At 42.5% G+C, this 13,918-nt stretch overlaps 1 protein-coding gene across 1 annotated transcript; it reads left to right on the top strand.

The window, feature by feature from the left end:
- Positions 1 to 1,256: 1,256 nt before the first annotated feature.
- sh3d19 (SH3 domain containing 19) lies at positions 1,257 to 13,026 on the top strand (the record flags this gene model as incomplete). The annotated part of the gene is made up of 20 exons (XM_034187790.1): positions 1,257 to 1,338; positions 5,397 to 5,491; positions 5,622 to 5,799; positions 5,881 to 6,873; positions 7,145 to 7,258; positions 7,944 to 8,077; positions 8,222 to 8,262; positions 8,349 to 8,565; positions 8,649 to 8,717; positions 9,695 to 9,838; positions 9,918 to 9,981; positions 10,140 to 10,270; positions 10,785 to 10,843; positions 10,921 to 11,150; positions 11,334 to 11,383; positions 11,465 to 11,801; positions 11,988 to 12,037; positions 12,107 to 12,284; positions 12,599 to 12,696; positions 12,789 to 13,026. Coding segments are annotated over 20 exons (3,381 nt in total), but the record flags the coding sequence as incomplete, so codon positions are not given.
- Positions 13,027 to 13,918: the final 892 nt, after the last annotated feature.

Raw genomic sequence — 13,918 nt, forward strand, 5'->3', positions numbered from 1 at the left:
ATCTCTAAAACGTAGCAAAGGTGAGTTAGCCATTCGGTGTTTTTGGTTCTAGAGTGGGAAAATACTTACTTACTTACTTGGGTAGAAAATGTCAGTGTGTTATGTCTTGCTGTTTAATTGCTGCGCACATTTATCTCCGACGTGAAAATTTGCCAGTTCTGGATCACTTGAAGCAGCAGCCTCATGTCTGTAGTTGTGAGCCTTGTGGACATTGGGGATCATCTCAACATCACGAATGGACATGAATGTGGGGGCTTTTACTTTTTAATTCGGGAGAAATCTCACCTCGACACTTCATTTTTTGCTCGTAAAAATGTATAATGGCGCTTTTCGAAACGAAGTAAATTCTCATTTAATAAGTATTATTTCTATCATTTTGTGTTCAAAACACATTCTCGGGCACAGTGTGTATCATTCTGCATTAGAAGGGCTCCAGCCAGATGCCAGGAATGCCCCCAAAGTGACGCAGAGTGTCGTGATCCGGAACTGGCAAAAGTGATCCGTTTCTGGGAAATGTTTGCGCCACACACAATGTGGCTTCACACTTTAAGTAGAAGCGTTACTCCACCCAGACTTTTTCAGCTAAATAACATCCAAATACCCAATACAACAATACACAATAAAGGACATTCAGTTGCATTATGGCTCCGTATAGCAGCGGGACTTTAAAAAAGGTGATCCGGAACTGGGCAACCGTCTGTATTTTGTTGTCACGTACAATGTTTGGCGAAATTCTATCCTAGGTCTTTTGGATCCTTTGGATCTATGAAGCTTAAATATGAAAAAGTATCGGTATCAGCATCGATATCGGTGATACTGGGCCTGTATTTACTTGGTATCGGATCAATACCAAAATTCCCGGTATCGCCCACCTCTAGTTTTCATCGGGCGGCCAGTCGCGGAAGTACGAACACTCGCCTTCGGATTGGCCAATTTGCCGGAAGTGACGTGACTCCGCGGCAACCTACACAAGCTAGCTGGGATAGAGTGACTCACTCACTCTCCCACTCAGCTGTATTTTTGCTGTCCAATCCCAGGGAAAAATGCAGTTTGTTGTAGCTAATTACCAAAGCATAAAACAAGTTTTTATATGTGTAAAAATAAAATCAAACACTGGAATGACGTGTCATTAGCCGTGCAGCGCAGTAGGAAAACCACTTCCTGAATGACCACATTCTAGTTCATCACAGGAGGCCCCGCCCCCTCCTCTCTGGTGTCTGTGGGTGTGGAACTGCAAGGTGTAATTCTGTCACGTTAAACTCGCTGGACCAGAAGAAGGGACGATCTTAAAGATCCAAACCTGCAGACTTCAGGTTCAGCCCATTAATTCTTCTCCAGGTAGGATCATCTTTCTCTTTTATATCAGTGAATGGGGTCTTACTACGGAGCACAATTAAGCGTAAACACGTCTGTGTGATTATGTCACATCCCACAGGATGTTTGGCTGCTAACCTACAAGACAACACAGCTATATATATATATATATATATATATATATATATTCGTATATATAATACTTATGCTTTAAAAATCGAACAAATAAAATGAAAGTTCAAAGGCTCCTTTCTCCCAAACTGTACGTTGGGGAGGAGCAACATCTAATCTGTAACAGGTGGGTTTGTGTTGAAAATCTGGTCACGTTGGAACAATGGTAATGTCATTTTATACACGTATGAGATAAATGTGCAAATAATATATCACTTAAAAACAGTAGAGATTTCAAATACCCTATAAAAATATGCAGGAAGTCTCTGAAATGTCCTCTGTCAGATGAGCATTCCTGGTTCACTTCACCTGAGTTCATTAATGGCTACTTGTTTGTGATGTTTCAGTAAGATCCAGGTAATTGTATTTTCTGGGGAAAATGTGTGTTATTGGTGATAAGCTGCACTGCGTTCCTGGGCAAAAGCTATTTGCACCACACCAGTGTAAATAATTAGAGCCCAACTGATATATCGGCCGGCCGATATTATCGGCCGATATAAGCCCTTTTCAAACTACTCACTATCGGCCGAAATTTTGCCGATAGAACGTCCATAATTTCTCATAAACAGAACAGTTACTGAAATAATGTTTGTGTCTGCAATGTAAAATGTCCTTGCACCGTTTGTCCAGTAGATGGAGCTCTGACTCCATTCAACTGAGAGCTGCTTACACCCCTGCTTAAATGTGTTCATCACCGCCCCCGTAGTTCGTCGTCACACTGCACTGATCGGTTGACAAAAGCATACAAGTAAGGCCGGGTTCACACGGCAGGATAATTAGGCCGATATCGGGCCCGATCTTCCCCTTCCAACAATCTTAAGGACGCCCCGACAATCGTGATGATGCTAAAGATAATCTTATCAGATATTCCTGACGTGTGTGGTGTGTTCAGAGCACTCTGATCTGCTCGGAAGGATGTCAGGAACGCTCCGATCGCAAATCGGGGATATTCAACATGTTGGATTTTCTTGGATATCGCAGTGTGTGTTGTGTCCTCCAACCAAAACAAGTACGCAGCCTGCTGAATGTGACGTTCAGCCAGTCAGAAAGCAAGGTGACGGACGCACTGTTCTGACTTACCAGAAAGTCCGGTGGTTGCGCTGTCCCCACTCCTTTAAAGAACGCCTTTTCTTTTTCTTTTTGTATCGTTTTTTTCCCTGTGTTTTAAATAGTCCACAAAGTACCTCCGTTTGTTTACTCTAAGGTCACGTTTAATCTCAAGAGATTTTGCGAGATTTCCTGTCTGAGCTGTGAATGTCCGTGCATGAAATCTGTTCATGTATGGTGTTGTTGTCCTTGCCGTGTGGCTGAACACCACACACTGTACGACCAAACCTGTTAGAGCTATGATTTTTTTATCTTCACGTGTGTGGTCTCTCGGGTTTTGGAAACCTAAAGATAATTTTTTAATCCTGTCGTGTGAACCAGGCTTAAGTTTATAAGGATGTTGTTTGTAATAACTTTGCGATTACATTCATCCCACATTTCTCCTGTTTCAGTTCAACTCAGTTTGATTAACTCAGTTTATGTAGTAATGTGTCAAGTGTGCTTCATTGCATCGGTCATGCTTTTTATTAAGCTCACGTTGTGTAGACCTTATTTCTAGCATGAAAAACTTTCGTTTACTGCTAAGAGATTGAAACATTCAGATTCACTGGTCGTCTGGAAGGGTTCTGGGAATTACTGCCGTTCGCCATTAACCCTCTGGGACCGACGCCGTCGTACACGACGGCTGGGACCAAGCTTTACTAAATTATGAATAACTTTTTAATGATATGAGATAGAAACTTACTTTTTTTTTTGCTGAAAAGTTAACTCCGTAGACTTTCGATCCACCGTCGGCCATCTTGGTACTCCTCATAGAAGATGTGTGATGACGTGCGCAATGTGAGTGTCCAATTAGAATTGGTTCTCCGTCACATGGTTTTCCAAAATTCAATCGTAGGGCAGATTTACCTCACGTGATATGGCAAAGATCATTTTCAGGAGTGATAGTTGGCCCGTTTGAATAGCCCCCTAACTGCTCCAATTGCATTTTAGCATTTTTTGAACTTGAAAATTTTCTCTGTTATAAAGTTAATCAATATGAGGACAAAGCTTCAGCTTTTAGCTCGTACCTTTTTTGTTAAGGGTCCAAAAAAGAACATTTTATTCATTTAAAAAATAATAATAATATCGGCTGATCTATTGGCAAATCAGCCGATTTATCGATTATCGGCATTTTTTAATCCAAATATCGTTATCAGGATCGACCTCAAAAAATCCATATCGGTTGGGCTCTATAAATAATGGCCCATCGTGTCCTTATGTGGTCCACATCACTGAGACATTAGTTAAAAAAAACTCCTAAACATAAACTTACTTTTTATTCCGAAATATGAACCAAAACATTTAACGATCCACATTTTTATTGAGGCGCTGTTGCTGTATTGAGTCTGCATTCAAAAAGTTGAGGTTTTATGTGAATTGGTGAAAGATTTCACAGATGGGATATTTGTCGAACAGCAACGCTGCTGACAATGATTTTAAATCTGTACAGTGTGATGTTTTTATGAGATGCCATCATTTGCACAAAATCAAACAAAATATTGAAGGCGATCTGGCTGGTCTCCAATTTATTGAGAAGAAGAAAAAACTCTAATGAAAATTTTTACATGTAGAAAGGAAGAACGTCTGTGCCTGACGGCACAACTCTGCCTGCTCTCTGCTCACTACATTATAACATTAAAGCTACTGTATGCAACTTTTCAAGTAGGGAGCTAATCCTACATGTGTCCATCCAGTATTAATGTTTTAAACATTGTAAATATTATTTATGACCTATGCATATCATCAATTGACATGAAATATAAAATAATGAAACATGAAATTTAAATATTTAATTTCATATTTAAATTGGCTCAAGTTGTAGCTTTTACAGTATATTAACAAAACATTTTGAATTATTTTTTTCTGCTTCGCATAAAAGCCCATTGATGTCTGAGGATGGTCCATCATATGGAGAAAATTATTCTTTCTTCAAACACCAAGGGGCCATTAGCCCATACCAGCCATTGTGTTTCTGCTTGGGGGGGGGGAGTATCTCTTGATTTATCAGTGTATCAGTTTTTAGAATGATCAAAATCTGTATCGGTTGGGCTCTGCAACAAACACAGATTCTTCTGCTGTAGGTGACACTACGTATTCTCCTCCATTATTTGTGAACACTGGACTGTTGTCGTGCAGTTTCTTAGTTTCACCAGATTTGAGCTTCTGGCCAGAGAAGTTTGATGTTTTGACAGTGATGTAACTCTGTGGGATTCATACGCCAGATTTCTCACTTAACCAATTCCAAATCAGCTCAGCCACAGAGGAATCCCCACAAGCCAAACTATTTTTCTCATGGGGTGATGTTGGAGCTACGTAAACTCATGGGATGGGCTACAGCTTCATCAAGCCCAAAACCCAAGGCCACTTATGACTGAGAATATTAACATGTTAAAGTAATTAAAAAGCTATTTACGCTCTGCATTGTTACGTCTGTGGTGTGTTTGGTTAAAGATTAGTACTGATGGTGGTTAGCAAATATTCTGATTAAATGGGATCCAACACTCAAATGTGCCATGTTGATATAACAGTGTCTTGCATATAGTAAAATATGATAATTATGGATTTTAAATGTATTCCCCCAGCAAAAACAAACACTCAGAGTGATCACTGCAAAGATAGAAGGTAAAACAACTCAAGTTCCAAATAAATACCCAGTTCCTACTCCGTGCTCTCAGCTGTAAAATAATAATTATATTTTTTTAATAACTACATCATGAAGTACTTTACAAACTATAGCAGGAAACCAGCTGACGTATTCAAATGTGTGAGGCTAATTCAGATGTCGTCTTTCAGGCGGCCTGAGATCACTATTATCTCTGCAGGACCTCTGGATAGTAACACCTGGTTCTCAGGAGCCTCAGTGTTTTTCCGACCAACTCCTCAACCATCACAGTCACATTGGCCTGTCAGCATCCAGGTAGGTCTGGTCTGATCCTCAGTCTCTGAAATCATATGGCTGTGTGGACCATTATCCATTAGAACATCACAAATTACAAATTACAACATTTAAAATCTGTAGGAAAATAATATCAAACGCATCTCTTTAGTGTCCACCATCCTATGACCAGGTGATTAAAGAAAAGACTCAGGAAGAACACAAGCCGACTGCGGATCCCTTTCAGTCCAACTGCACTGCCACCCAGACTGACCCTGTGGGGGAAGATGCCACTGCCATTGCTGTCCCACAATGCAGTGCAGCTCTGCAGACGGTGACTAGCACTGCTGGTAAGTCAAATGAGAATTATTGGTGGTAGAGCACGCTTTATGTGAGTTCACTGAATGACAATCCTCATCATTTCTTCTCAGGTAAAAAAACACAGAAACCACCAAGGCCTTCACTGTCCAAATCCGCGAATAAAGCCTCTGCTGGTGAGACAATTGTGTCTACAGATGGTACAGTTGCATTAAATCTGTCACCATCTGACATAAAGGAATCCAAAGGAGCAGAATCAACTGTTGCAGCTGTCAGATCTGTGGTCGTACACTGGGATAGTCACACAACAGCTCAGTCTGTCAGGGAAACGGTTCCCTCTTCTTCAGACTCTGAGCACTGTCACCACCCAGTGCCCCTTCCTCGTACAAAATTCAGAAAGCAGGTCACTGGAGACGGGGCCAAAACTCATACTTTAATCAAACTGTGTGAAAACTCTGACAGCTGTTATGTGCCTCCTGCCACAGATCCTGAGAAAGGCTTAAATAAATATTTAAAGGAGTTGTTGGAGGTCTTTAGTGCAGATAACTGTGACAAATCAGATGAGCCTACACAACGGGAAGATACTATTGGCAAGATGAACCCCAACCACAGCCAACGCAATATCCGAGCCAGGATCCAGGCCTTCGAGAGTCAGGCTTCCGTAAAAGAGGGTGAAGGTGTTGAACACTCCAAGCCAGAACCTCAGCTCAGGAAGTCGATCATCAAACCTCCAGTTGCTAATAAACCTTCTGAAACTTTAAAACCTGATGTCAGCCAAAGTACAGAGAATATATATGAAGAAGTCTTACCTGTAGATATCCCTCAAAACTCAGCACCAGCCCCACCAGCCCCGAGACCTCAGGCTCCAAAGAAACCCGTGGCACTGCCTATTAAAGATGAACCAGAGACTGTACCCACCAAAGACCGATCTCGGCCTCCTATGCTGCTGAGATCCAAAACCATTCAAGAAGAGGGAGCAACAGCAGCTCCCCCTCTGCCACCACTGAAGAAGTCTTTGAAGGAACCTCTCAAACCAAACCTTAACATCAACAACCACAGCTTGGCCTCTGTCATCAGAGAGAACGAATATGTGGATAATCTATCACGTAAGTGGTATTACTTGTTACATTTTACAGAAAATGTGCTGATCTATAGGAACCATAAGTGCCTCTGGAGTTCTAAACTAAAACTACAGAAACTGAGGGAAAACAGACTGTCTGTTTGATTCTCAAGCCAGCACATTAGTAGTTTGACTTGGACTGATATAAATAACCACAGCTTATCTTGACTGTATGTGCAAGGTTTCCGAGACATGCAGTGCTATTAGATAGAATAATATGAATATAATCCTTTACAGTCAGCTGTCTCTGTGCTTAGATCATGTTGCGCTAAAGCCTCAGCACAGTGTGGACAGCAGTGGAGACTCTATCTCCAAACAATGTGCACCAAGGAGACCAACAACTATCAGGGTTCCCAGCAAATCCAGCACATGTGAGTCTATTTCTGTTAAAATGTACTGTAAATGTGCAGCTCAAAACATTTTTTTTAAATGTAATGTGTGAAATCTCATCACAAATTAATCACTCAGACCACAGGGAGCGAAACTGAGCTTCAGTTGGGACCAAGGCTTTGAACTGGTTTGTGGAACAAAAACTAGAAAGGAATGAAAACAAAACCAGAAACTTTAGAAAACCAAGATTGTATTTAAAATTGATTGTAAAAAAGATTGTATTTCTTGTATATAAAAATACAAGAAACCCACTGCTTCGCTTTTAAATACGCAGTTTCTATTTCAGGTGATCAGCGCGGACCCTCCTTAAAACTCAGTGTCCCACTTCTGCTGCCTTATTGTCTTTCCGTTATTCGTGGGAGCATTACAGCATCACATACAGGTCTGGCATGTACAGTGTTTTCAGTCACCCACAGCTGACATGGAATGTCTGGTTCAAATCCCTGGTTGGGACATCAAAAATAGCAAACTTACACATGATTAAAGGGGAAAAAAAAAGCCAGAAAAAGGAAATGACATAAAGCTTTGCACGGGATGCTTGACCCACTCGTGCACAAACATGGCCTCAGCTGGTACCACTTCGTTATTTCCACCTGTTATGCTGTAAATGTTACCAAGGTTTCTGACTGTTACCCCCTTAATGGGTCAAATCTGATTTCTTCTTAGTTTCAGAGAGTTTTCAGGACGGTGCTCCTCCCCCTCTTCCTGCTGAGAAGCCTGTCAGTTATTTCAATCCTTTTGTGGACCACAGACAAAGTCCTGTACTTGTCCTTCCCTCAGCGCAATCGCAGAACTTTCAGGTGCAACAGTGGTGTTCAAGTTTTTTGTTATTGCACATAATTGCTTCCAAATATCCAGACTCCATGTAGTCTCCTGTTGCCAGCTTCACTTTATGCAGTGACTCTTTGTTGCCAATAAAACGATACAATTGGATTCTTCTGCAGGAGTTGCCCAGTAGATGTGTGGAGCCAAGTCTACCTCCTCGGTGAGTTTGTCATCAGGGACGGGGACTTGCATGTGAGACATAAAACAAGATCCTACCCTTCTGTTCTTGCTGTTGTGCTCTTGCAGCCCTGTTGGAGGTAAGCCTCTCCCACCTCGCCCGCCCCCGACCAAGGCAGGTCCAGGAAGACCGCCCCCGCCACACCTTGATGCTGCAGGTCGATCCCAGTCAGCACTGTTACCACCAAGGGAGGCGTTGCCTAAACCCCAGTCACAAATGTCCCAGGGGAAACACGTCTTACCACTGAGACCCAAACCAGGCCACATTCTCTACAACAAATACACTGTGAGTTGTCATCGCTGTCCTCTGGGCTGGTATCATGTGACAGATATGAGCATCTGCTTCATTATTTACATCTCTTCCACCAGCTTCAACTTCCTCATGGAATTGCATCATTTGACTACGACGGGACCGATCGTGGAGAACTGTCTTTTCAGGTGACTCTATCAGTTTTTGCTTCTTTTCTTCTTGTTACCATGACTGAGTCATACCTTTTCAAACATTTTAACTGGTGTATTTTGTGAGCAAATCACTCATTTATTTTCTATACTGGTTTATGCAAATTAAGGGTGGGGGTCTGGTACCTATATCAGCAGTCATAGGGCAAGAGGCAAGATGCATCCTGGACAGGATGCCAGTCTATCAGGTTATATAAATATATATATATATATATATACGTACAGTATGAGAATGTGGACAAATTCTGAAGATTTTTACATTCTCAAAACTGGCCGGTTTTGGAAATGTTGTGCACACTTTTAGATTTAGAAGGAATCTTGAAGGTGACATTTTGGCTGCCTACCAACCCTCCAGATCACTCTCTCTTAAATGGTGTAGATTAATAAGTGAGTCCTGAGGCCCGCTGGTGCTGGAATTTATCAATGGATTCCACAGTGTGACATGGATGAGCGTTTATGACTCCACCTGCATGTGTCCCCAATCCGTCATAGATTAGTTCCGCAGCCAAGGCTGGTACCCCTGTACAGCTGGTTGGACTGAAACTATGCAGATAAAGTGTCATGTCCAAGGACACAGACAGGAAGCCTGACTGGGAACCAAATCCGGATTGACATATTGGTAGTCCATCTCCTTTCCCATATAATAGTTGGGGTATAATGTCTCTAAAATCCATTAAATAGCCTGGAATTTTGAAGAGCACTTCTGAATTTGTAGTAGAATCCAATATGGTCTGGGTCCACTAATGGAAATTGTGTACCATATATACCAGGCTATCAGCATATGGTATATATGTACCAGTACCTTGATGTGTGGATGTGTGTGTGTGTGTGGGGGGATTCCTTGTTTCCCAACTGACTGTGTGTCTATCTGGTTTGGTTGCTGAATTTTGGCTCCTTGTGGGTGTCTGCATAGATATGTAGCACCACTAAATCCATTTGTTGGCCTTTTCTAACAGAAAAATGAAGTGCTGTTGCTGCTAGAGGAGATTGACCACAACACGTTCCAGTGCCAAGCTGGAGAGGTTCAAGGCAGAGTCCATAAATCCCACATGAAGGTCATCACTCCCCTTTCCACTGTCTCAGACACATCACCACCACAGGTAATGTCCTACTGTACCTGTTAGGTTCTCTTCTGAACCCTCAGATGTTACACTTTAAATTTCCATGTTCTCCCCATAGGGTGCTGGATCAGGGAGAGCTGAGGGTGGGATGAAGGTTCAGGCCATATATGACTTCTTTCCAGGTGATGCCTAAATTTCTCTAACGCAAACAGTCGCCAGCCGCAAACTGAGTGATCCCTGAAATAAGAAAATACCTGGCAGTCATTTAATGCCTGGTGGGTTTGAAGATGTGAACTATTTTTCTATGTCTTGACATTTGATTTAAATGTTCTCCATACAGAGAATGCAGATGAGCTCGGGTTGAAGGCTGGAGAAGTAGTGACCATGGTGGAGCAGGTGGATGATCAGTGGTACAGAGGATCCTGTAGAGGAGCCACGGGTTTCTTTCCCATCAACTACGTCAAAGTGCTGGTAAGTTTAAAAAAATAAATAAGCAAGACATAAGATGGCCTAGGCAGCCAATTAGGTCACTATGGTCAAACACCTATGCAATGCACCCTCATATGATCACAGGCATATCTAAATACCATACACACATTTATATAAACAAACCTTTTTGAAATTATGAGACCAAATCAACCAGTTGTTGCAGAAAATGACTCACTACACTGAATCATTTTCAGTCATTACTGCTGAAGCACTGAAATTAAATCTGAAACAATGAGCTCATGTAATGAAGTATTCATTCAGTCACTATACCCACTTACTCCAATTAAGATGTTTACAATGTCAATTATAGCACCTTTTTAAATGAAACATTTGGTTGAGGAAAAATTTTTTTCTGTTCTGAAACACTGTAAAGGGGACATCTGGTTGTGGGCAGTGAGACCTTTTGGAAGATCAATAAACATTTACTTCTATGGTAAACTGTTCAGAAGATGCTTTGAAGTAAGCGAATGCATTTTTGGATTTTTCCTCAAATTAGTTTGATTCACCAAAATCAGTCCCAGAAAGGAAAGCACAGCCACCGCCTATGACCATCAGGTACTGTTCCTGCATTTGTAAAAACTTTGCACTGTCCTACATGAACAAACTTGACACTTTTCTGATGTCGCCTGAAGCGGTCCGAGATGTGTGGCGAGGTTTGACTTTGAAGGGGAGCACAGCGACGAGCTGTCCTTTTCTGAAGGCGATGTGATCCAATTGCTGGCCTATGTTGGACAGGAATGGGCACGGGGACAGATTGGCGTCTGCACCGGACTCTTCCCCCTGAACTTTGTGGAGGTCATCGAAGATCTGCCACCACCGCCGAGCCAGCAGCAGACACAGCCGACCAGGGGAGCACCGCCGGGTAAGAAGCGTTAAAGACTCGCTGTTCTCTTCAGTTTCCTTTACTGGGTGTTAGTTTCCTAGTCGTTGCACCATGAGTGTGACTGACTGAAAGTGGGACTTGAACATACAGCCATCCCATTTATACAATGCTAATTGCTAGTAAAATTCCACTCAGGATGCTTTTCTTTTTTGGGGGACCCAGGGCCAGTTCCTCCTCCGACTGTCAACACTGAAGCTGCCAAACCTGCTCAGGTAACTGACATTTCTATATGACCTCAGCAAAGATGGCATTTGTTGACCCCCGTCCTCTTGCTCACTCTGTACGCGTCACAGTTCGGAGCAGACTGGGTGGTGGCGCTGTCCGACTTTGCTGGAAAGAATGAGAAAGACCTGTCCTTTCAAAAGGGGGACATCATCCTGGTCACACATCACATCAATGCCGAGTGGTCGTACGGCAGCCTGAACGGCAGGGAGGGAATCTTCCCCAGAACCTTTGTTGAGAGCAGCACAATTGAAACACAGCAACGCCCTGTGACCAGGGTCACGACCACTGTTCAACAGGTCAGCTTCTTTGGCGGGCTGTTTCCAATGAACTTTGTGGAAGTCACCGAAGATCGGCTGCCACCACCGAGACGGCAGCAGACACAGCCGACCAGGGTGGCGCTGCCAGGTGAGAAGAGTTACACTGGCACGCTGTTGTCTTCAGTTTCCTTTACTGAGTGTTAGTTTCCTAGTTGTTGCACCATGAGTGTGACTGACTGAAAGTGGGACTTGAACATACAGGCTTCCCATTTATGCAATACTAATTGCTGGCTAAAAATTCCACTCAGGATGCTTTTCATTTTTTTTGGTCCAGGTCTGGTTCCTCGTCCGACTGTCAATACTGAAGCTGCCAAACCTGCTCAGGTAACTGACATTTCTACATGACATCAGCAAAGATGGCATTTGATGACCCCCGTCCTCTTGTCCTCACAGTCTGGAGCAGACTGGATGGTGGCCTTGTACGACTTTGCTGGAAAGAATGAGAAAGACCTGTCCTTTCAAAAGGGGGACATCATCCTGGTCACACATCACGTCAATACCGAGTGGTCGTACGGCAGGCTGAACGGCAGGGAGGGAATCTTCCCCAGAACCTTTGTTGAGAGCAGCACAGGTAAAACACAGCAACACCATGTGACCAGGGTCACGACCACTGTTCAATAGATCAGCTTCTTCAGTGGACTCTTCCCTCTGAACTTTTGAGGTCACCGAAGATCTGCCACTGCCAAGCCAGCAGCAGTCGACCAGGGTAGAGAACATACATCAAAACTAAAGGAATTATTTTTTTGATGTATGTTCTCTATCTGCGGAGTGTTTCAGTTTGTGCACACCGACTGTACCTAACCTACAGCGGGAATTGGGCAAACGGGCATCTCATTTATGCAACACTAATTGCAGGTAAAATTTCTCATTCATCTTTGTCAACAGACCAGCTGTCTGCTTCCCAAGAGAGCGGTTGTGGAGGCCAAAGAGGCCGAGCGCTGTACGACTTCCAGTCAAACAATGACGAGGAGCTGTCTCTGCAGGTTCACTTTATTATTAATCACTGAACCTTTCATCTAAGATATGCAGTCAAACTTTCAAACAGTCAAATTTTTTTTTCTTTTTCCTTCCTCAGGCTGGTGATATAATAACCAACTTGGAGTCGATGGACACAGAGTGGTTCATGGGTGACTTAAGGGGAAAACGAGCCCTGGTCCCTAAAACCTATGTACAAGTGTTGCAGGATACATGAAAAAAGTGACTGTGGACCAACTCCACATTTTTTGGACAAGTTTCAGCACTAAAATGCAGTATTTATACATGAGCTAGAGAAACTGTTTCTACACCAAATTAAAGATGAACTAAGCATTTAAGTGACTGGATTGATGCTTTGAAGTGGACCATGCTTTGTGGAGCTGGATAGAAAATGAATGAATGCAGACACACTCTGCTGGTTTATTTTTGGTTATGCACTAACAGGAATGACAAATTAAGCAGGAGTTCCCATGATGCTTCACTTTATTCCTATTGCATTAAGTATCACAGCTGATTGCACCATTTGCACTTAGAACTCCCCCTGGAGGTGACGCTGGTTACTTCCTCACCCAGTACCAACTTGTGAGGACAAAGGTATCTGACCAGGCATCAAACACACAACATAATGATAGTCCAACTTTACCAGTTGAAAATTGTGATTAATCAAATGACTGTTCCTAAATACAGATGGCATTTATCCTCAAAGACATGATGCATCATGGGAACCCATGCTGGCATCCTGGTTTGCTTACTGCCTTTTTTTTTTTCTTCCTTTGTCCTAGTCTCCAAAAACATATCCACTCATTGTTGATGATGTAAAACTGGAAGTTGTCTTATAAAGGGCTTTTCTTAGTGCAGCAGATAATGGAATACAACCCCTGGCAATAATTATGGAATCACCGGCCTCAGAGGATGTTCATTCAGTTGTTTAATTTTGTAGAAAAAAGCAGATCACAGACATGACACAAAACTAAAGTCATTTCAAATGGCAACTTTCTGACTTTAAGAAACACTATAAGAAATCAAGAAAAAAAAAATTGTGGCAGTCAGTAACGGTTACTTTTTTAGACCAAGCAGAGGGAAAAAATTATGGAATCACACAATTCTCAGGAAAAAATTATGGAATCACCCTGTAAATTTTCATCCCCAAAACTAACACCTGCATCAAATCGGATCTGCTCATTAGTCTGCATCTAAAAAGGAGTGATCACACCTTGGAGAGCTGTTGCA

The sequence above is a fragment of the Thalassophryne amazonica genome, chromosome 15, assembly GCF_902500255.1.
Source record: "Thalassophryne amazonica chromosome 15, fThaAma1.1, whole genome shotgun sequence".
In the NCBI taxonomy this organism is placed as follows: Eukaryota; Metazoa; Chordata; class Actinopteri; order Batrachoidiformes; family Batrachoididae; genus Thalassophryne; species Thalassophryne amazonica.